General features: G+C 37.6%; 1 protein-coding gene across 2 annotated transcripts in view; it reads left to right on the top strand.

Annotated features, from left to right (window-relative positions):
* The window catches only part of GK (glycerol kinase), a 39,750-nt gene extending 22,999 nt beyond the window's left edge, over positions 1–16,751 (top strand). The window contains exons 14-20 of one of the 2 annotated variants that reach the window (XM_075174618.1): positions 1,696–1,792; positions 3,461–3,545; positions 6,918–7,038; positions 8,448–8,591; positions 9,462–9,542; positions 11,070–11,156; positions 14,306–16,751. In XM_075174618.1, coding sequence (XP_075030719.1) covers positions 1,696–1,792; positions 3,461–3,545; positions 6,918–7,038; positions 8,448–8,591; positions 9,462–9,542; positions 11,070–11,156; positions 14,306–14,319 — 629 coding nt within the window. In that variant the 3' untranslated portion in view covers positions 14,320–16,751. The remainder of the gene's footprint in view (positions 1–1,695; positions 1,793–3,460; positions 3,546–6,917; positions 7,039–8,447; positions 8,592–9,461; positions 9,543–11,069; positions 11,157–14,305) is intronic. The other variant, XM_075174626.1, reaches the window with a different exon arrangement.
* Positions 16,752–22,924: the final 6,173 nt, after the last annotated feature.

Here is a 22,924-nt window from a genome sequence, read left to right as displayed (position 1 = left end):
ATCAATATGGTCTTTGAAACCCTTTGTCAGCTTTGTTCTATTGCAATCTGTACTTTTTAGTAGTTTCTCTAGCAAGCAGATATGCAGGAAGATACTATACTTGCAGTGTATTTCCTCGTTTCATACAATATTGAATTTTCTAGAGCCAAGGGTATTTAAGTCTCTATTACAGAACCTAGAGCATATTTGATCCTAAACCTACATATGCATTCCTATCATAAACATGAGAACCTGATGCCCTACATATGCAACAATTTATGTAGAAGGCTTCACATCCATTGAGTTAGGGACCTGAGTTTGCAAAGCTGCCTCTTAAAGGAATTGTGGAGAATGTTGATCCATTTTGGCTAAGAATACAATAATCCTTTAGCATTTGGGTATCTGATGTTTTCTGCTTGAGCTGAACTGAAACAAGCTGGTGTGTGACATTATAGAAACTAGGAATATATCAAACTTTGAAAAAGGAGAAAATGATAGAAGCATGCAATTATAACAGTTTGAAAGTGACTGATTTAGTGAGATTTAGGATTAAAAAGCAATTCATTACATATTTTTAATAATTTAATATCTTAGTCAAAGATGGAAAAAATTAGAATTCAAATTTTATGTAAAACTTCAAAGACTAAGCAAAAACTTAAAATCTCAGTCTGTTTTTCTGTAAGAAAGCTTCGCAGATCATACAGAAGAATATAAACTACTGTCACATGAATTAGCCAGCTGTTGAAACACTACAGTACCTGCTGGCTTCACAAGTTTGACTAGACCTTTGGAAGGTTTGAGTTTCAAGAACTTCAATCTTGTCAGTGTTGTTAAAGTCATGTGAGACTTCATCATCTCTTCCTGTTTCCCTGAACGTTTCCTTCCTTCTTCCTTCTACCTTCACTCTGCTTTTAAGTGGAGTCTGTAAGAAAGTACCATTTTAAAAAGATTTTTTGAATAAGTTTTCCTACCTCCTTTCTCTATTGCTGTGCTTCTCTGATCAATGCAAACAGCAGAAGTTTATAAAAGCAGAAAAAAATACTTTCCTTTCTTGTTATAGGAAGGAGCTGCACATTAGCATTACTTGCTTGCTAGTTCTGGATGTTTTAATATAATTTTTAAAATTACAAATATTTTAATATTGGGGAGTTCAGATATCCAAAGTTATTACTCAGATATTAAGAAACTTCAGATTTCCTTGTAGCTGGCCTTGTGATTATATACATAAGCTGAGAATTTAGAACTTTAGAACTTTAGAAATTCATTTGAAATTAATGGGAATTTAAACTCCCTTTGGTCTTGATCCAGTTTCACTTGCTTGCCTTGACTTAAATGCAAGTAAATTGACCTTTTGGACTGCTTTGAAGGTTGCGTTCTTTACCCACAGGATACCCTTTCAAAACTTCACAGAATCTAGGTCAGAATATTGAGTACACGATTTTGGTTTTCGTGTTTTGATTTTTCATTTTACATTTCCCACAACGCCCGATGCCCCATCTTCCATTCATATTGTTGCAAATGGACAACTAGTTAGTAAGGAGCAGAGTGCCAGAGTTAGTTGTATTTTCTAATTGTATGTGGCTTGATTATTTTTGTAGCTACCTGACATATTCTGAATATTTTCCCTATTTAAATAATAACACCTTTAAGAGTCATATTTAAGTGTTGGTACAGTTGTGAAAAGCTAAGTGAAGACTGTTTGTGTGTGTGCATTAGAAAAACTGGCTGCGGAAGTGGGGACTTCTTACGGCTGCTACTTTGTGCCAGCATTTTCAGGACTGTATGCACCATACTGGGAACCCAGTGCAAGGGGGTAAGGGTCTGATTAAATGTTGCATTTGCAGGGAGATTTAATGATTTCACAGATATTATCACTAGTCCTTCCAGGTATGTGAAATTGTTCTTTTTGTTCCTTTGATGTGTCTGGATACATCATTCTCTGTGGTATCTTCAAGCAACTACTGTGTTTCTCTTTTGTGTTTAATCTGTTTGAACAGCAACTGCTACTGGGAGAAAAAGAAGGATTAGCTAACTCAGCTACTCACCCTCCTCTCCCTTCCCCCTCCAAAAAAAAGGACGCGGGGAGAAGGGAAAACATTTGGGCTGGGTTGTGCATCTCAGAGGACAAACACAAGATAGTTCTATCATTCTGGCCACTAATGGGGCCAGCTTTTTTCCTCACACATTTCTGGTTCTGAAAGGATTTTCGTCTCACTAAAGAGGAGGTGTGCATACCTGTGAGCTGTCAGGCAACAAAAGTACAAAGTGAGGAATTTAGTGCTGATTAGTTTTTCTGAGCTCAGTTTCCCATGGCTGCTGCATTCACTGTCTCAAACAATACAGGCTATTTAATTCCTCCTCACTTCTCCTCTCTCTCCTTCCCCTTATGTCCAGCTTTCTTTCCAGTCTGTTGAACGCTCTTTTCTCCTCTCCTTCCAGTCCCTTTCGTGGTTGTTAAGACTTAACCAGCTGGTACTAGTTAGAACTACTAGTTCAAACAATAACCTTCTATTTGTCTTTTCTGCTATTGTGAGCTTGCCTACTGTTGCTAGAATCACAACATGCCATGGGAGTCACAGAGGCATAACAAATTTAAATATAAAATAACTTTCCTAAAGTGAAAAAAGAAATCTTAAAGAATATCTAGTTCCCAAGGTTTTGAGTATTTGCATCTTTAGAATTTAGATGCTTTTTGTAGGTAAGGAAGAAAAAAGTCTTAGAAGTTTTTACGGTTTTTCAGATCACAGTGCTTAACTTTTTAACTGTTAAAAGCTGATCTTTGGAATGGTAACAACTAAAAATGTGCTTTAATATCTTTGAACCTGCATGAATCCATCACCAAATACAGCAGCATTTCTGTGTAGTACGCTACTATTCCTCAGATGTTGAAATAGAATAAAAGGATGACTATTTGCTCTGCAGTTCAGAATACATTGACAGAATTCAGCTTACTCATGGTTAGATGTAGCATAATTTCCATAACCAAAAGTCTCTTTGAAGGTGCAGAAGGAACTAATGATTAGAATAGATCTGAAAACAATTTTAAGCATTTAGAGCACAGCACTGACCCAGCTGGGCTTTTCCTTAAGAACTGAAAGCACCAGAGAATTTATTAAGATCTTAGTGATAGGTGATATTATTTTTTAAAGAAAAATCAGCCTCAAACATACATTTCCTTTTCTTAAAGGAAGACCAGAATTTGTGTGTGTGTGTGCACGCGCGTGAATATGCACCCATTTGCATGCAGTTTGGCAATAAAATTTTAATTTATGGCAATTGTATTGATTGGACACTGAAAGCATGTTTGTCAGGAAAACAGGGATGAGAGTTTAGATTAAAGAGAAACAAGCTTTTTAATATTAAAAAGCAGTCCTCACATTGGAACTGAATGAGCTTTGAATTAGGCCTTTCTCTGAAGCAGTGGCATACGTCTGGTAAAGAAGTATGTCCTAACTGTTGGTTTTTTTTTTCTCTTCAACAGTATTATCTGTGGCCTTACTCAGTTTACAAATAAAAACCACATCGCCTTTGCTGCATTAGAAGCGGTCTGCTTTCAAACACGAGAGGTAAAGGCAAATTGGGTCTTAAATTAATTGTAAATTAGTATAACAGGGACTGTAGCTCTTCAGGAAGAGAGAGGATTGAAAAGATTTAATGAAGATTAATCATATAGTTTATATTGTACTTGGATGCTATTCTTCTCTTTACATGGTGCTAATGTTGAAAAATTGTTCCTGTGGACTTAGCTACAATGATCTGGTTGGGTGGTACATTATTTTGGGGTGGCAATCGCACTTTTTATCAGCACTTAAAATAAGGTGAACGTATTTTGTGAATGTTTTGGGAAACATTAAAATGACAAGGCCAGTGCAATAACTAAAAAGTTGCATTAGTTCTACAACACAGGAGACTACATTTTATATTGTCTACTGTGATGGAGATGGCTTATGTGGCTTTCGGTACACATGAACAAAAATGCGTTAAAGTGAGACAGCAGCAAACATGCCAAGGGAAATCTGGATTCACTTCTGGCCCATTACATCTTGTATTGCCTTAGCTGGCATTCTGCAACAGCAAAAGTAAATTCTCACAGAAGAAATGAATCCTCCAACCAAATCAAAGGGGTTGATATGAGTATGTTCTGAGCATTAGAATCTTTATATCACCATCTACTGTCAGTTTACGCTCCCTGTGTTCCATACAAATACAGGAGGAAATGCAATCCCTAGACCCCAAAGGGTAACCAGTCAAACCTTAATTTGATTGCATGTTTTCAAACTTCTGTTATTTAAACATAATAAGTTATAAAATAAGACCCAGCTAAAACTGTGTGAGAGGAGAAAAACAGCTTGCTGTTTCTGTAGTGACATAGGATAGAGTAAGAAGTACTCGTGGAAAAAGACAGCCAGAAATTTCACCCAGGTGTCTGCTTTTGAAGCTATGCTAACAGCCTCTGAGTCCTCAGAAAGTTGTGAAGGAGCTTGGAAGTAGCATATCTCTCTAATTCTGGTACTAGAAGTCAGGGTAAAGTTACAGGGAACTGAACTGATAGTCTAGTTTGTGTCTGTTCCTCTCTTTCCTTGTCCCTCCCATCCATTTCCTCTCATGTGACGATTCAATGAACTTTCCAGCAGAAAATTATCCCTCTTTTACTGGGCAATTTTTCTGCTGGATTAATGACCTCAGCTACCTCGCAGAGGAGTGTAGCAAATGTCAGAACAAGAGACAGGGCATGTGGCTGGGAGTAGGAGGGAGGGGAATAAAGCTCTCGGTCTGAGTGAGGGTGAAGTTAACTGTTTGAACAGATCTAATACTTCCTTATACTTTAGTGAATGTGCTTTTATCACAGTGACAGGAGTGCCTGATTAGGTCTCTGGACACACTTAAATTAACAGATTAAATCCTAGTGACACAGATAAAATATATGTACATTTTTCAGACATACATTGTTAGTTCTGTCTTGTCAAAAACAAAGTTCTTTTGTTTTAATTCCAGTTAAAATGGAAGTCTTTTGTATCCTTCAGGAAAACCCTCAAATTTCATGTTCATTGGAGTTTTTGCTTGGTTTATTGTGCCGTCCAATCCTTCTAAGTCTCTGTTCCTTGTTATCCAAAAAGCTCCTTCCTTGTGCAGACAGATGACACTTATTACGTTTTTTCTTCCAGAAGGCATTTTGGAAAAATAAGCAATTTTTCAGTTCTAAGAGCTGTACGACGCTGTCATTAGACAAAACTTACGTACTTGGATACTTTGCTCTTCATTCAACCTCAGTACAATAGAGACAGCAGCAGCATGATCATGATGTGTTTTAGTCTTTCATCCCTCCCTGATTTCTAGCATTCTTTTCATTTTTTTAATCTCTACTGAGTGCATAGTATGATCCAACATGCTCTTGCACCTGGTAAATAAAGCCAGAGCCTCCAACAGTATGTGTATCTCAAACTGAGATTATGAGGCACTGCTGAAGTTCTGAATGGTAAAAAAGGCACGTTAAATCAGCATAGACAAATGTAAAATGATACATGTGAAAGAAATAAGTGGTAGGGAGCAGTACTAGCTTAGTACTGCCAGCAAACTTTGCTGCTGTACTATGAGTCCTCTTTTCCAGATTATTTCTAATGTATTGAACAGTGCAGGCCCATGGGCAGAATCTACCACCATGAAAACTGGCCTTTTACTCTTACCTTCTAATTTTTAACCAGTGTTTATTCTGTGGCAGTTCTTTTAGTTCCTTTAAAGATTTTCTGGTAAGGGACCTTGCTGACTTACTTTCTGGGAACGGGTAGAATCTACCGGATAACTCATCTCTATGTAGTTTTTATTACATTACAAACCTACAATTTTTTTGTTCTTTTTTAAAAAACTGTTGACTTTTCCCAGTAAGGTATGCATAACTGGGTACTTTGTGAACTACAGAACAACGCAGAACACGTTGTAGTTTTGGTCTTTTTTTGCTTTGTCATTTAAAGCTGAGGAAAGCACACCTCTTTTTTGTTCAAATAAATAGAAAAATTACAAAGAGAAAATGATTCTGCACTAGTTAATGCCTAACTTTGTCAACAAAAATTTTGCACTAACCTTAAAAAATTTAAATGAGACATTTAATTGGCTGCTTTTACAAAAGCCTAGAAAACCCACTGTTCTGCATTTAATAGGTGCTTGTAGGATAATGCTGTGGTGTTAGCAGTAGCTAACATTTGAGGCAAATCTTACATTTTTAGGAAGCCCTCTAAAAAGCATATTGATAGGTATCAGTGAATTAAAGACTCCTCTGTTAGTTAATTATCCCTTGCAAACACTTCAACGCTTTTAATTTATTTTCTGCTATCCACTGTGCCCAAAAGAAGGAAACATAATTTTACAAAAAATTATACTAACAGTTTATTTTTGCAGTCTGTCTCGTGTAAGGTAAAATTCTTAATTTTCAACAACCAACTGAAAATATTTCAAGAGGCTGCTCTTTCAAAACAGTTCAATCTTCAGCAGTTCCTGTTGAAATGTCTTCCAGGTTGCCAGTTCAAACATTTTAATTTTTCAATTCTTTAATGCATCAAATTAGAGAAATTATCTAGGCAAACTGTAATCAGCTAAAGGACTCCGTTTAGTATTACTTCTTCCTTGTTAGCTTTGATAAATGTTGTAGTTGTCATCAGCTTTTCTTCAAAATTCTTCTTCTCAGACCATATAAGCAACACATACAGAGCATCAGAGGAGAAACATCTCTTGCACTAGGATTTCTGTAATAAATAGAATGCATCTGCTGTATATTAAACAAAACTGTATTGTCACTACCTCTGTTTTGCCCTCTTGATATATAGGGGAGGGAAATTTTCTATTTAACACTCTTCAGCAAATGCTGAATTATCAGTATTTTACACTCAGAGGGTATCATGGATTTTTCTGCAATTAAATCATAACATATATTAGTCTTACTTAAGATTTTAGATGCCATAAACAAGGACTGTGGGATACCACTAAATCAGTTACAAGTAGACGGAGGAATGACCAATAACAAAGTCCTCATGCAACTCCAATCAGACATTCTCTGTATTCCAGTAGGTAAGATGAAATTACAACTCCTATTTTCTTTTTAAAGCTGAAAACAACATTGGTTTTTAACGGCTAATGAGGGCAAATTGGGTGGCTTATTTTGTTGTTATTGCTGTTTTTTTGCTACTGCTTGAGAATGTTGGGGTTTTTTTCAGAAAAAGTTTTTAGATCTTGCGTCCAGTTTTGAGATTCACTTTCATAGAGAATCACTGACTCGTTTCTTTTGTTGAAATATTACAGCACCATGATGGTATTGAACTTTAAAGTTGTCATATCAATTTCTAAACATCTAACAATTTTAAAATCAGTTAAATTAATGCTCTCCTGCAACATGTTGGCCCTGAGAATCTTGCTCAGAGATAAATCAGAACTTCGCACCTCCACTGCTTGTGTTTTGCTCTTGCATTTCAGAAAATAGCAAATACCCTTTTTTCTGTTCCCTTTGCCTGCACAAACCTTTGATTTAATTTACAATGTAAAAGAAGACCCACAAAACACATTGTCCATTCTGTTTCTTCCCACAGCAGCAACAAAGAAGGGAATAGAGGTTACAACAAAAGTGAGAATCTTACAACCAGTTTTCTTGGCGTGCATAATATGAAATACAAACCCAAATGGGGTTGTTCCTCTGAGGCAAATGGAAGTTCACAATACCATTATTCTGATCCAACAGCAATGGAGACATTTTAGAAATGATCATGTAACACTTCTTTCACAGATGCCCCCTAGATTAATAAAAAGGTTTTTTAGCTTTTGAAGGATGTGTTTCAATACACTAAAGCTCTTTAAAGACCTCACTTAAAACCTAGAGCATTTCAGCGTCAGTGAAAAGGGTGCATCTTTCTGAAGACATGTTTTAACACCTGTAGCAGATCCCAAGTTGCCAAGTGTTGCGAGCTATACATTAGCATTCTTAAGGATGCAGTGTGTCACTGAGTAACATCAGGATATTATACATCTTCATCTATACTGAAGACTGATAACTTGCTGCAGAAAAGTAATAATCTTGCCTAATATGTAGCTTCTAGGAAATCATTTAGAAAAACATTGTGTTGTCTCTTATGCATAAATGTGAGACACTTCAGTGGAAAGTTTTTAGCTCTAGAGATTATAGCTTGCCTTTAATAATACATAATACACAAGGCTCATACTATCAGTGCAGATGCGTAGTTAGAAGATGAAAGGATATGATCAATAAAATCAGATTTTAAAGGTTCCTCTCCCTGAAGCAGAGAAGCAGGCAGTTCTAGAGTTAATGGAACAGATTACCATTGACATCTTTGGGGTGGGATGGTCTTCTATAGCGTCTGTGGAAGGCGAACAAGCTAGTAAGTACAGGTGTGTTGCCTCTTTAGTTCTGATGTCATCAAGGTGACTTTCATTAAAATCATCATGGCCTTCTCTGTGATTTACTTCAGTAAAGCCATCAATGCCTGAAACAACAGCTCTAGGAGCTGCTATGGCAGCAGGAGCTGCAGAAGGAGTTGGAATTTGGAGTCTGAATCCTGGAGATTTGACAGCAGTGACATGTGAACGATTTGAACCACAGATCAACCCAGAGGGTAAAACCCTTTCGTATTATCTAAGAAGTTGCAAACTTAATATTTTCTGTCCAACAGATTGGTTTTTTTCTTTGTTGCAGTCTAACATACTGACATGAAAACAGCTATAGATGAATATCCTCACAAATGTTGAAGATCAGCTTTGCAGTGTTTGGTTTAGAGAAAAGTGGATTTCATTTCCTGTTTCGTCCATTTATTGACTAGTAAAATTGGAAGATGGTTAAAACAACATAACTCCACAGGGGAATGTGTTGGGTTTTTTTTCTTTCTCATTTTTGAAAGAAGCTTGGCACCGGGCATTGCAGTTAGCTTTTGATTTATAGCAAGTAAAATCAAAGAATCTTGAAAGGTTTTTACTGAGAAAGATGTCTCCTAAAGCTCCTCAGCATCTGTGAGTTTTCACAGATGTAGAAAGGACAGACTGTCTGTTTTGGGGAGACTTTTCTTCTGGCTTTAAAAAGCCTACATTAATCATTGTTTTTTAGCTAACCATCTTTTTCGTCGGTTCTTAAGTGCTTCTAGAGATGGAAAGCATGGACTTGACATAACTAATCCATGTGCAAGACAAATGCATTTTTGTCTTTCAATTATTTCTTAATTTGCTTCATTTTATCCTACTTGTAAATATTCTTACTGGTGAACATGCAGAAAATTGTTTTTAAGGTTTATTTCTCCTTACTGTGCATAACTGTGGGGTTTTGGGTTTTGGTTTCTTATTCAGAACAGCATTTTATAATACTTGGTCTGTGCAGACAAACTATACTGTGCAAAAAAGTGGAAAGCTAATATTGTAGTCTTGCTTCTTAAATACTTGTAGTTGTATTCATATGCGTTGAGAGGCTTTTCTGTTTGCTGATTTCTCAATTTCAGAAAGTGAGTTTCGCTATGCCAGATGGAAGAAAGCTGTGATGAAATCTATGGGCTGGGAGACATCTGAAGCTCCTCCAAATGGTAAACCAGAAATTAATACAGGTCAAGTATTATTAATTAGCCAATTAGCTTAGGTAGTTAATCTTGAGTTTGGTGACCTTTTCTGTTCCCACTATCTCTGAACTATTCCAATGATTTAAAAATTATTACTTAAAACCACTGTGGAAACAAAGCAGGAAAATAGACAGATAGGTCTTCCTCTTGAAAGGAGGGCCCAAGCAATATCTTGTAGGGCTCTAAAAACAGAGGACATGAAATCAAGACTAACTGCAGGTTTTGCAGAATACCATTGGTTTACAAAAGAAAAAAAGTCTTACTTAGAAGAGGAGATACAGTGCAGGGATTTTGTAAACTTCCTTATATCGTGTTGCAAAGGAGAAAAGTTTCATCCTATGATTTTTCCTGCTATATCTTGCCTTTATTATTTGCTGTATAGGAAGGAGGGATTGATAGCCACATCAAAATCTGTTTGACCCACAAGGGCTAAGAGCAAGAAGTTACCATAAAGTGAAGAATTGCATAGACCTATTGTTCACACACAGAGAATATACAAACACTTTTGAGGGACTGAACAAGATCTTTCTTTTGAAATAGAGGGCTTTTCGTCTGTTAAGTTTTAATTAAATAAAACCTGCAGTCTTCTATGATCTATAATTTGAATTTATATTTCAGCACTATTTCAGGGTAAGTTTTTAGTTCTGAGTCATCCTACAACACATCATTTATGGGCTTTATCTTCATTTTATTTCCCTTTTGTTGGAAAAACTATTAGAATGAAAAGTATTAAGTAAAGAATCCTCAAAATGTAAACTCCCCCCACAATCCACAGTTGCAGCCCTCAAGCTGCATGAAATCTCTTACTTTATCCTTGAAAGCTAAAGCTAAAATTTTCCTTTTACCATTCTATATGTTGGTTTAAGTATTTTTAGCACCATTGTTCTATCTGTCAAGACTGTTTGGAAGGGAAATGGGTAACTTAGCATGAGTAACAAGATTCATTTCAGTATTGTCCATTATGATTTAGTAGCCTTACATCTAAACTCTCTGTTACGTATCGTAAAATCCCAAGTGCTTGATGCATATCTTACTTTATACATCTTTATTTCCTTTTGAAGGATAGAAGATTCTGCCTTGCAGAAAATAAAATTAGATCTTGTTCTTCAGCTCATGTGAAAAGGGATATGTTTATCAAAACTTACCCTCAGTGATTATCTGGTTTAACGCTGGGGGGGGAAATGTTATTTTCCTTAGTTCTTGCTTTGAAACTTTGTCTTCCTCCTGTTAGGGGTGTTTAAGATTGAAGAATACTAGAAATGGGCTCAACCTAGATAGTGCTAACAGTGGAATTTGGATTTGAACTCTTACCTTGAGAGCCTGTTTCGAATTATTGTGGGGGTTATGCAAAATCTTTTTTAGTTTTTCTGCAAATGTCACTACACTTGTTACTTTTTGCTGTTCATATGATTTTTAACACATATATTGCAATTTATATATATATTTCTCTTTTGATTTGCTTGACTGGAAACACCCTCCCCTGGATGACATCAGGTGACACTAGTATCTTCTGTAGTCTGCCTTTGGGTTTTTTTATTATGAGTAGCATGATAATGTTAATCGGAGCAAAGTACGTCTCAGGTTAGTTATTATTTGAACAAGATCACTTTAAAAGCTATCTACGCTAGTTTAAGTGTTGGGTTTTTTTGTATTCCATCTGTTTATTTTTAGCAAAAATGACTGATGCTTTTTGTTGTTCATGCACACGAGTGTTTGAGGGTGTGAATTAGACATAAGGGAACCAAGTGAATGCCATCTTGAATTCATCCTCATGTGCCGTGAAATTCATAGTTGTTAGATGCACATGAAACCTCCAACTCTCCCCTTCCTTTGTCTACCTGTGCAGACTGTACACAGTTTATAAAAGGGATATAGGTTGGAGCAGCCTAGCAGAGTTTTCCATTGCCTGTATTGTAGTGTGCATTGCCGTTAGAATAAGATTCCATCCTTTATCCTGTATTTCTTCTCATAACGTTTAAAATTATTTTGAGGATCTTGTTTAAGTAAAGTTAAGACTTCTCTTCTGTCACTGAAAGGCTTCATGCACCCCTTTCATTTTTCTGGTCCCCTTGGAAAAGAAAATCTTCATCTACTAAATCTATAGAATATTCTTTTTGTACTTTACTCTTGATGGATAAGTGAATTCATTCTGTGTAAAGAGAAGAGACTCTAAAAGGCCCATCTGCAAAACTGGGGAAAGGGACTGTGTGCATATGCAATGAAGATGCATCTTCAACCTATTAATATATGTTTTATTTTAAAAGAAAGTTCTTAATATGGATGACGGTGTTAGTTACTTATGCCAGAAGTAAGACATTTCATTAAGATACTCTTATGCTAAGAAAAAGAAGTTTATATGGTGATGTTATTTGTTCTTTGTTGTTATGTTTCATAATTTCATTCCAAAGAAAATATTTTATAGTATAGCCATTGTTGTGGCTTAGTAAGCTTTTTGGGGGTGGTTGTTTAGTTTTCTTTCTTCGTTTTGGTTTTGGCAGGATGGGCGGGGGGTATTAATTAAACAGACAATTGAGGACTCTAGCATGCTCCTGTGTTGATGTGTTTGTATTTTGTTTCTACTCCTTTAGCCTGAATTAACTATGCAATTGTAATTTTCCTTACATGGAAGAGACTGTCTGAGCTTGTAGGAGAACTAAAATCAAACTAAACAAATACTAGGCAAAAATCAAACTGAACAAATGGATTGACATTGATTTACTAGCTCTGGAATGTATCTGTGAATGAGAACAATCTTGATTATGAAGAATAAAGTAAAACCAGCTGAGAATAAGTGGGTGAATTTTTAACAAGCTGAATTAAGCAACTTGAATATTAATTCCAGGTCAGTTCTTCACCACATGGAGGATACCTAAAATAATATGAAGATCAGTGTTAAGTGGGCAGATAAGCAACTTAAATTCTGGGTTTATTGCTTTTTAAAAACATTTTAAAACATTGCATTTTAAAAACAACTAATCAGTAACCTGTAAATAAATACCTAAACTTGCACTTGCTGGAACTCCCTTCCCTAAGCTTGTCCGTGCCTTTCTGACCCACAAGTGGAAAACATATTCATCTCAACTCACTCTCGCCTTCAGAACCCATTTTTGTCCTTGTTTTCAGATAACAGTAACTATTGATATACTTACTGTTACTACATATATATATATATACACACACACACTTACTATATATACCAATATAGTTACTTTATATACCAATATATTGGTATATTATTTACATGGTAAGCCTGGGGACAGGAGAAGTTGCAAGAACTTTCCAGCTCTTATTTGTTTTAAAAATTATGATGTCTAAAAAGGAATAGCATCAGTGATGATATGTACAGGTTGTAGTTTTGCTCAGCTGTGTGTTAGGGTAAAACATGATATATAGAATTTGTGTTGCTCATTGGAGCAGGGTTGCTTCCCCCTTAGACATTTACTCTTGTAAATATCCTTTTGCTTTTAAAAGCTGCAACTAGCTGACCAGACTTTCCTTATAATTCAGTGTAGGAACTCCATTAATTAATTTATTACATTTTATCTTTTAATGAAACACTGGAACTCCAACACAGTCATCAGTATAGTAGGTTTGAGGATTGAATCTACTGAGGATTGAGTTCATCCTTCATGTGCTGAAACAGCAGTAAGTCTTGCATGGCAACAGTGCTGTTGTTGAACATGTCTCTGTAGGGCAGGACTATGATTTTACAACTACTGAAATGCAAAGGAAAAATCTGCTGTGGCAGAACAGAGAACAGTAACGTGGCAAAAAACCATTTACAGAACTGCTAAACTAACTGCCTTTTCATGCAGCACCTGATGACTGAGTATGAAGAACAATACTGCATTTCATGATATCATCTCATAATTTCATCAAAATTAGGTCAATTACTTGTACCTTATTTTAAGATCTTCATTATTCTTCTCTCCCAGGGGAGAAAGGCCCAATATTTTGTTTTATTTCACTATTAAAGCAAGTTGTATGCAGCGACTGGAGTCCTTATGCTAGGATTCTCTTATGTTTTTCACACTAGTTTTGGAAGTGGACATCTGAGAGGTTTCAACATACTCTGTAGCTGTACTTCTTTGGGAGTGGGAATTAACTGAAAGCAATACTATATTTTATTACGCTCAAATTTAAAGAAATGCCTTTGCATGCTTAAATTGGCACCTCTCAAGTGAGGTATAAGTGGGGATTGGCTATATACGGGATCTTACGTGACATCTGGAGTATAAAGTTCTTTGACTTTATTCTCACAGAATAAGGTGTCAGTGCTGATAGTAATACTGTATTCTTCCTGCTTAAATACCCTTTGGGGTTTTTAAGATTCCTTTTTTAGTTTCTTGTGTTGTGATAGTTACTGCCAATTTACATATAGGGATCACTATGCAGTTCTCCAAGTTAGTGCAATAGTATTTCCCAGATGTCTGAAAGCTGAGCTCATATTCAGAAAAAAAATAAGCTTAGAGTACCTTCCTTCAGTTCTTCTACTTGTTGAAAATTTACCCATCTTCATAGTGTGGTCTCCTCTCCTACTATATGCACATCCCACACACTTAAGTGCTGGCTTATCTGGTGTCACAAGATACATCTCATTTATAATTGCATTAATTGAAAACAAAAGATGGTTATACTGAATTCCTCTTACAGCTCAGCTGTGTTATAGAATGTTATTAATGTTTTAGAGTAAATTCTATGTTACTAATGCATGTTGTCTCTTATTTAAGGTACTGGTAAATGAGACTACTTAGTGGACTCTCTGGATGCAGCTGATTTTTTGTTTTGTTTTGTTGTCTGAAGAGATTCCACCACCAATGTGATTATACTACTTGTGTGACTAAACCCATTCATTAATCCATCTGTTGCCAGTCCCTGAGTAATCTCCCAGTGGTACACTGAAACTTAAGTCTTCAGCCCTTCATCACTCTGCTCCCTTCTCCATCAACTCCAACTGCACTGGAGGCCTTCAGGTGGACTATCCCACATCATCCTCTAAAATTTCACAAGCCCTCGCTCTGTTTGAGAAAGTTGGTGTAACAAAACCCTGCAACTTCTGAGGTAATGTCAGATGTTTAGCTATCTTTGTCAGGGTTTTGGTACTTTACACAATACACTGCAGAAAGTTAATGGTGCACTATAGAACTTCATAAACATCTTAGAATTCTTCCAGCTGCTGTGAATTACCTTTCATATATCTATGGTTGCCAAAGATGTTTTATTGTGGTGGTCACTGGTCTGAAACACCTTCAATGGTACAAACCTTTTAAACACTAGCTCAAAATGTATTATCAGTAGCACACATCGCCACCGGTTTGGCAATGAAGAGGTTGCTGATATGGCCCACGGAGTACTGTTGAAATGATCAATTACAAAGTTAAAAAGTTTGGTTTGGCTTCTGGCGTATGTAGTCAGTTTGCCCATTATAAGTAAGACACTAAGTCCTGTAGCTGTACCTTTAAAGAAATAGGAGTAAATAGATGTTTTGGTTAAGGCCGTTTCATGTTCTTGTGCTTTTGTGTTAGATTGGAAAGACATGCTATTGAGAGGACAGCTTCTTGGTCCTCAGCAACTGATAACTCTAAAAACTACTCTGTACAATGCACTTTTCTTGACCAATACTGGATATATTCTGTCATCTGCTTAAGGATATTTTAGTGACTATTTGTTAAACTCTTGAAAGTTGAAGCTAACTTAGTTTTCCTTAAAGAGGGTCCACCCCAAATTAAATATCTGTGCTTTAGTTCTTGTTCACATTTAGTATCTCAGGGACCAAAATCTCCCTTTCAGTTTCCATGTCCATAGTTTTAACAGCAAGTTGTTGCAAAATATTCTGGGACAACCCAAAACCCTGGCTTGGAAGAGCAAGCACTTGGCACCTGAAACAGGCCACTGGAATTCACAGGCAACCTGCCTGACAACTGAGTTGTGTCCACTTTGAAACTTTTTGTCCTCCACAGGTAAAGGAGCGAGGCAATAATCTTATCTCCAGCTTTCCTGTTTGTACCGACAGCATGACAAATGCCAGCCTTATTGGTTAGGTCGGAGAAAATGTGTTCAGTATAAAATGATAGTGAGGTTAAATGTGGGAACAACATGGAGAATTTCAAAGATGTGTTTAAATGCACTAGGAGTTAAAGGGAGCGGGTTTTTTTGTGTGTGCGTTTGTTCTTAGAGATTTTTGTCTTTAAAAAAATAGTCTTTAACAAAGTTTGTTTTTCTTCGTTAAACTATGATTAGAGGCTTAGTTTTTAAAAAGATGTTAAATATGTGTGTGTCTGAAGCAATGGATTGCACAGAAGTTCAGGTCTGTAAAATATATTTAATATCAAATGCATATTAATTGCCTTTTTATTATCAAGTGCAATGACCTTTGAAAATGTGACTTTTAATTAAGAAGTTAGAGAAGGAACATTTTTCGTCCTGTGGTTTCATGTATAAATTCAACAGGGGGGATTTTTGTGCACAGGTGAAAATATAACAACAGCATTCAAATCCCGTATCTACTATAAATACTCAAATGTGAGGTGTGACAACTAAAATTTCTGGGTTTTCCAGCTTGTATTGGAGAGGTGAAGAAAGAGTGAAAAATGAACACAAACCCATAGAAAAATATACTCCTTACCTTTACTCAGAGCTGTTGCTGATCCCACCGTACCCCAGGGAGCAGGAGTAAGCAGCCTGTGGAGCAGAGAGGGCAAGGGCAGCACACCCCTCAAACACTGGGCTTCTGAGTACGACTTCTTGCCAAAAACACTGAAGTACTGAACCTGGGAACGATTAATGCTGAAGTGCTGCCTTTGCCAGCGATGTGTGTGGCGGGGGGAAAGGTCGCACAGAATAAGTAGGAGGGGGATTTTTTGCTGCTTTTCTGACTTACCTTTTACTGGGAAACACAATTCCTGTTACTTTTTCACTGAGTAAAAATCATTATTTTATTTTCAATTGCTGTTGCAAATATTTTTTAAGAATTTCACACCACTGTTAACTTTCTACCAACATAGTTGAAATATATTGTAAACTGCGTGTTGGGGCGGGGGGTACAAACTGTTGAAAGTTGGCTTTTTGTGAAGCTGTGATTTATTTTTTTCTACAAATTACCAGATTTATAAATTCTTACCTGAGAAATGCATTAACTTGGTATTAAAATACCATAAATAAATTGATGTCAGTTTATTCTTGCACGTTATCTTTCAGACGCATTTTCATTAATGTTTTTCACACGAGGCATTAGCTTACGTTGATGCATATTAAACAATAGAGCACCCTCTTTAAGTATCACAGACACATCCTTTAACTTGCTCAGATACACGGCTCAAACACATGCAGTACTATGCATTCTGCTCTTTAGTGTTATATTCAGTTTCAAGGACTGGATTAGAAAATACGTTTCCTCGAGTCCCTCCGTTCAGGAAGAAGCAGGAATACACAAGTAGAATGATGAAAAGGAACCCGGTCGTAACACAGGTTTCATCCCAAGGTCTCGAACAATGTTTTTGCTCTTATACCATGGTCTGGTAATCACTACAGATTAAAAAGCCATTATGAGTTGGGGGAAGCAATGTTCATGGAACAGAAAACATTGCTGGGGGCACTAGCCAGGAGCGCAAGCTGTTTATGTTATTTTAAGAAAGCAGCATGGGGGTATGTGTACGTGTGGAGGGTACATGTATGGACCGTGGCTGCCAGATTCTTGTTCGTTCTGTCTCTATGTAGCTGCCACTTGTATTCTACGCATGTAGTGCTGAGTAATTATACCAAGCATATAGCCTTCATCCATAGTCTTTACAAAGTCTTTAGTCCCCTATATCCAAATCAGTTGTGTGAGTCAGAAACACACACTCTTCCCCCTCCCCCCCAAAAAAAAAGGCATTTTAAATATCCTATCAGCACAGAAACCTTAGGTAGCATGTTATTACTCCGTATCAGACTTCTCCCTCTGCTTGTGAGACTCTAGAGTCTTCCTTTCACATGGCAAAATTGCAGCCTTGCCCTTAGCTGCCCTGCAGAAGAGCACACTCAAATTTCATGATTCGTCAAGCTGGAATATTATGAGATGAGAACATCATTAATGTAATTAGTACCAGAAATTTATACATATAAATAATTTTTGTTCAACAAAAGCTAATACAATGTCTCGTCTATTATTAGAACTATACAAACAAGCTTCTTAATATCCTTATCGGCATCAAAGCCATAATCTTTCCATCTAAAGAATCCTGGATCTGTAGCTATTGGAATGCTGTCCCATTAAGAGCTGTAACACAAGCCCAGTATGTTGTGGGGTTTTTTTAATTATTATCATTGACTGGCATTTACGGAAGTAGGACTCATCAGTCCTGGAGATAAGGGCAGGCAAATGAGTAGCAGCCCTTTAAAGCTCAGAAATGACAGAAGAACATTGCTGGAGTGATTTTTCTATGCTGTCCAGAGGGACCTCAACAGGCTGGAGAAATGGGCTGGCAGGAACCTCATGCAGTTCAACAAGGGGAAGCACCAAGTCCTCCCCCTGGGAGGAACAACCCCAGGCACCAGGACGTGCTGGGACCAGCCCGCTGGGAAGCGGCTTTGCAGAAGAGGCCCTGGGGGTCCTGGTGGACACCAAGTTGAACGTGAGGCAGCAATTGCAAGAAAGAAGGCCAACAGCACCCTGGGCTGCATCAAGCAGAGCATCACCAGCAGGTCAAGGGATCCTTCCCCTCTAATCAGCCCTGGTGGGACACATCTGGCATGCCGGGTCCAGCTCAGGGATCGCCAGTATGAGAGAGACGCAGACACACCAGAGTGAGTCCTGTGGTAGGCCACAAAGATGGTTAAACGATTGGAGCATCTGTCGTATGGGAGAAGCTGAGAGATCTGGGACTGCTCCACTTGCAGAGAGCTCAGATACAAATACCTGATGCAGGGCGTAAAGGCAACGGAGCCAGAACGTCCTCTGCGGTGCCCAGTGACAGGATGAGAGGCAATGGGCACAAACGGAAACACAGGAAATTCCATTCAAACAAAAGAAAACCATTTTTTACTCTGAGGGTGGTCACATAAGGCAGCAGGTTGCTCAGAGAGGTTGTGGAGTCTCCATCCTTCAAGATACTCAAAACCCGATGGGACATAGCCCTGATCTGGCTGACCCTGCTCTGAGCAGGGGGTTGGACCAGGCGATCAGAGGTGCCCTCCTGCCTCAGCTGGTCTGTGATGTGGTCAGTCAGCTTGTCTCCAGCACAGGCTGAAGGCTTGAGCCAGCTAATAATAAAGGCTGGGGAAAAGGAAATGCTAGTTTATTTGGCCAAAACCAGTTCACTTCACATGAATCAGCTTTCACCCACTGTTGTATTTCAACATTATTCAACTGGAGTTATTACTGTGTTATCCCATGTACGTATTTGTTTTGGAAGAGTCAGCCCTGTTGTGTGGGCTTATTATCTTACGTGTTTTAGTTTGGAGAGATAATCTTTTAAGCAGTTGCTTGAGGGAGTTTAAGCAGAATGACTCTTTTGCAGATTCCTGATTGCTTTAGTGTAATACCCCATTTTTCATAGGGAATTATACCACCAGGTGCTTCAAAGCAGCCCAAAAGGCAAGCATGGGATAATGTGCTTCCAAAGAGACCACAGTTAAATTGTAGTCAGCAAAACCTGAAAATATGGGTTCGTTAAATTTTTGTAATGGGAAGACATCGGTTTGGGAGTCACTTCTTTTTGTCTGTAGTGTTTTTTCCTTAAATCCATGGGCTGCTGATCTGGGGGTTCCTTCTCTGACTATCCTTGAAAGTAAATTCACTTCGGTTGAAAGGATGTCCTGCATCGTTACTTTTCAGTGCTGCAGGGATGGAGCGCTCTGAGAACTGAAGAGCCAGCAGCTCTACCTTCCTGACCACCTGATACACTTGTCGGGTCTTGTGCAACTAGAAAAGAGCTTGCAGACAGGACAGCTTTGGTGATCAGTTGTCGCTCTCCAGAACAAGTGTTTTCCCTCCCAGCTCTCAAGCTGTTGGAGTTGTCTTCTATTTGTTTTGGCAACAGGATGGGTTAGTCAGTGTGCTCAACAGCACCCACATTTCCTATGCTCCTTCATAAACAGCTTCAGGAGTTTTGAGTATATCACTTCAGCTACTCATTTTTTGCTAAGTTTTCTGACGACTTCAGTCCTATCTGCCTTCCTTGCAGGTGAACAGATTGCTGAAAACCTGCCATAGAGCACACTGTTTGATACAGAGGAACTCAAGATTCATCAGCGTTTATAAGCACAGAAATCCCTTCTGTATTACTACTCCAAGTCCAACAACAGGAGTCAGCTTACAGTTGAGAGGATGCATAACACAAACATTAATGCCCTCCTCTGCATGAAGTTTCAGGATCAACTTCACTTTCTTCCGCAAATACTAAAGCCGAGTGCTGCCCTGTTATGAAGGAAGGTTACTTGAAAAACTATGTAAATGGCTTCAATCTCTGTCTGCTGATAACTAGAATCTAACTCCAAGTCTTTTGTGGACAGCGTTTTCTGGAAATGAATGTGCCAGTGCTGCTTGTCAACCTTGATTTTTCAAGGAGAATTGATTCTTCAGTTGTACAGTTCTGAAGAATTGACTCTTCAACAGAAGAAGCTGCGTTAACAAGAAGAAAAGCTTCTAGAGCTTTCACACTACAAATACTGGAGGCATCAGATATTCTCCAAGTTTTTTGTTTTTGTTTAAAGGAAGAAGGGGAAAAAGGGGGAGAGTGACCTATCTGGAATATGCAAGAACCCTGTCTTAATCGTGAAGCAAAACATGAGATTATAACTTTAATGTTGTTCTCTACATAACAATTGCTGTGTCTCAGTTAAACTTCAAGACAGATATCATAAAGTCTCTTTAAGACACTCCCCCCCAGGAAATAGGTTTGAATTACCAACACAAGCTATTCTTATTTGGGCTCTAGTTAGTCTTCAACAAGGTGCAAACCACTTCATGTGCAACATGATGCCTCTGTTCTGTGACCCTCTAATACATGAGCCTTAAAGTAAACAAATTGTGCCTTACCTTGGTTTGGGTTTCAGCTCACTGATGAACTTCCAACTCAAGAGTTATCAAGGGCTGTTATACCCAGCAACAGATTTTAGAACATGCAATCATTTCTTTGTTTGTTACCAGTCTTCCTGTTTGACTGCTGATACTACACCAACAAGCAAGCGTATACAATGCAAGGCTTGTCAAACTTCTAAACATTAAGTAATGGTAAGTAAAGTTCATATTATTTAAATTAATTATTTAAAGTAAACATATTGTAATAGTGCTGAAAGATTTTATTTGCTAATCTTGAAATAGGTTATTTGTTTATTCATGAGGATGTGAAATACCAAGTCCCTATTGATGTGCAGATGAGGCATGTTGTATATTGGAATGTGCAGGTACGGTTTTATTATTCAGTGTGTAAGGTAAGCACGTAGGAAAGGCAGAAAAAATCATACCAGAATTTTAGCAGTTCAGATCCCAGTGTCACACAATAGTAGATCAACATGAACAAGCAACAGGATGGTTGAAGGTCATAACAGTGGGATGATACTGGTTTACAGAATATCCTTGAATATCTGAAATTGTTGGAAGATTTTGTTATAGCTTCATTTAAAAAAAAAAAATTAATTATTCTCACTTGCTTTTCAAAGTAGCATCTGTTGAAGCTATCACAGCAGCATTTGGCACAGTATTCTCAAAATGAAAATGTTGAAATCGTAATTTAAATATTTATGCAAAAACATGAGTCACAGCTGTACTACCTTACAATAGAAACAAAGATAACATCAGCATATGAGCAGTTCATTTACACACTGTAAATCAGTACTGCCGAACTAGTTTGCAGTAAATGTGTAGTACTAAACACATATGAGGAAAGACAGTGAGCTCTTTCATAATAAAATAAAAAACAATAGGGTGTGGTGATTCTTGTTTACAGAAATTCCCCTAAGATTGTTAATGTTTCGAATTTTCACTCAAAAGTCATGAAGTTCCAGTACCGAGGTTACACACAGACCTCATAGTCCATATCCACAAAGTAGCCATTAAAGTACAATTAGGCAATTTCTTTCTCTCTATGGATATTTAATCTCGGACGCTGCCTAGACTTTGAAATGAACTGATGTTCCATAGTGAAGAAAACCAATGTAAGTAGGATCCATGTCTCTTTTTTTTTTCCTTTTATTTTGAAGTTAGAGGATTTGCAGTGCATAAGGCATGGATTCTCCTTATTGTGGTGCTTGAAATTACACTGAACTACAACCTTTGCACCAGCATCTCCAAGATACCTCTCTCTCTTTCTCTGGCCCTGAAAAAAACTCAAACATTTTATATCCATTCAGAAGGCTGCTAACAGCTGTTGTTTTATTATTTTGGGTTAGCTTATCTACTCCATCACTTTGAGTCTGGACTCCGTGTCACTAAATGCATTCCCGTTGCAGAACAGGAACAATAAGCTGGGTTTCTCCACCTGTCCCCTCACCCTGCTTCTGTAGTGAGAGAATGTAGGGCTGGCCCTATGCATGGGACCCTTATTATTTAAGCAAGGCATGGTTTGTACTCAAAAGCCATTTCCACAGGTATTCGTTATGTTATTTATTATGTTCATTTTCAACAAACATCTGGTTTGCTTCTTTGATGTTTTCATCATTTGCCAGGGCCACCTAGGTTAGCATTAAGTTAATGTCGCAAGTGACTTGAGAGAAAATTGTAAATGATTATGTAGTTTATAAATAACTGCAATATAAAAAAACTTCTATATGATTATGGTAAGCTCTGCTTTAAATCTGAAGCTTTTGACTGGCTAAAAGTTTAAAGCATAAATTTTCTTAACAAAGGACCAGAGAATTGTTTTAGCTTTCTTAATCACATTTTGCCTTTGTTGAAAAGTACCAGCTGTTTATAATTTAAAAAAAGACACTTCTTGACTGCTTTAATTTCTCAGGAAAGCTAATTTCATTTATAATTAAAGGTGCTCACTTGGCAGTATGACAAACAGAAGCCCTTTGTTTATTCACAAAAGAAGCCATGCACGGGCAACAGACTAGGTCTTACCCTCGTGCACCGCATACACAAGTGGATTCTTGTTGCCAGCTAAACTTGGACCATCTCTCTGGGCATTAGGATGTCTGCTGAGATTACACTTGTCTTTGCATGGCTACTTGTCTACCAGATACTGAAAGAGTTTCTAACCCCATTGTCAGTAGGTGGGCAAATAACCACCAAGGACACCGGTCTTCTGTCAGTAACCTATGGCTGAAGCAGTCAGGTGACGACCTGGCATTCTGGATCCCATTCAATCATCTTTTTTTCTTTATTTTTCTTCTCTTTATTCACTGGCTGTTTTGTTTTGGGCACCCCC

This window comes from Calonectris borealis, chromosome 1 (genome assembly GCF_964195595.1).
Source record: "Calonectris borealis chromosome 1, bCalBor7.hap1.2, whole genome shotgun sequence".
Taxonomy (NCBI): Eukaryota; Metazoa; Chordata; class Aves; order Procellariiformes; family Procellariidae; genus Calonectris; species Calonectris borealis.
Note: the sequence above shows the minus strand (reverse complement) of the source record. Positions and strands in the feature narration are given on the sequence as shown.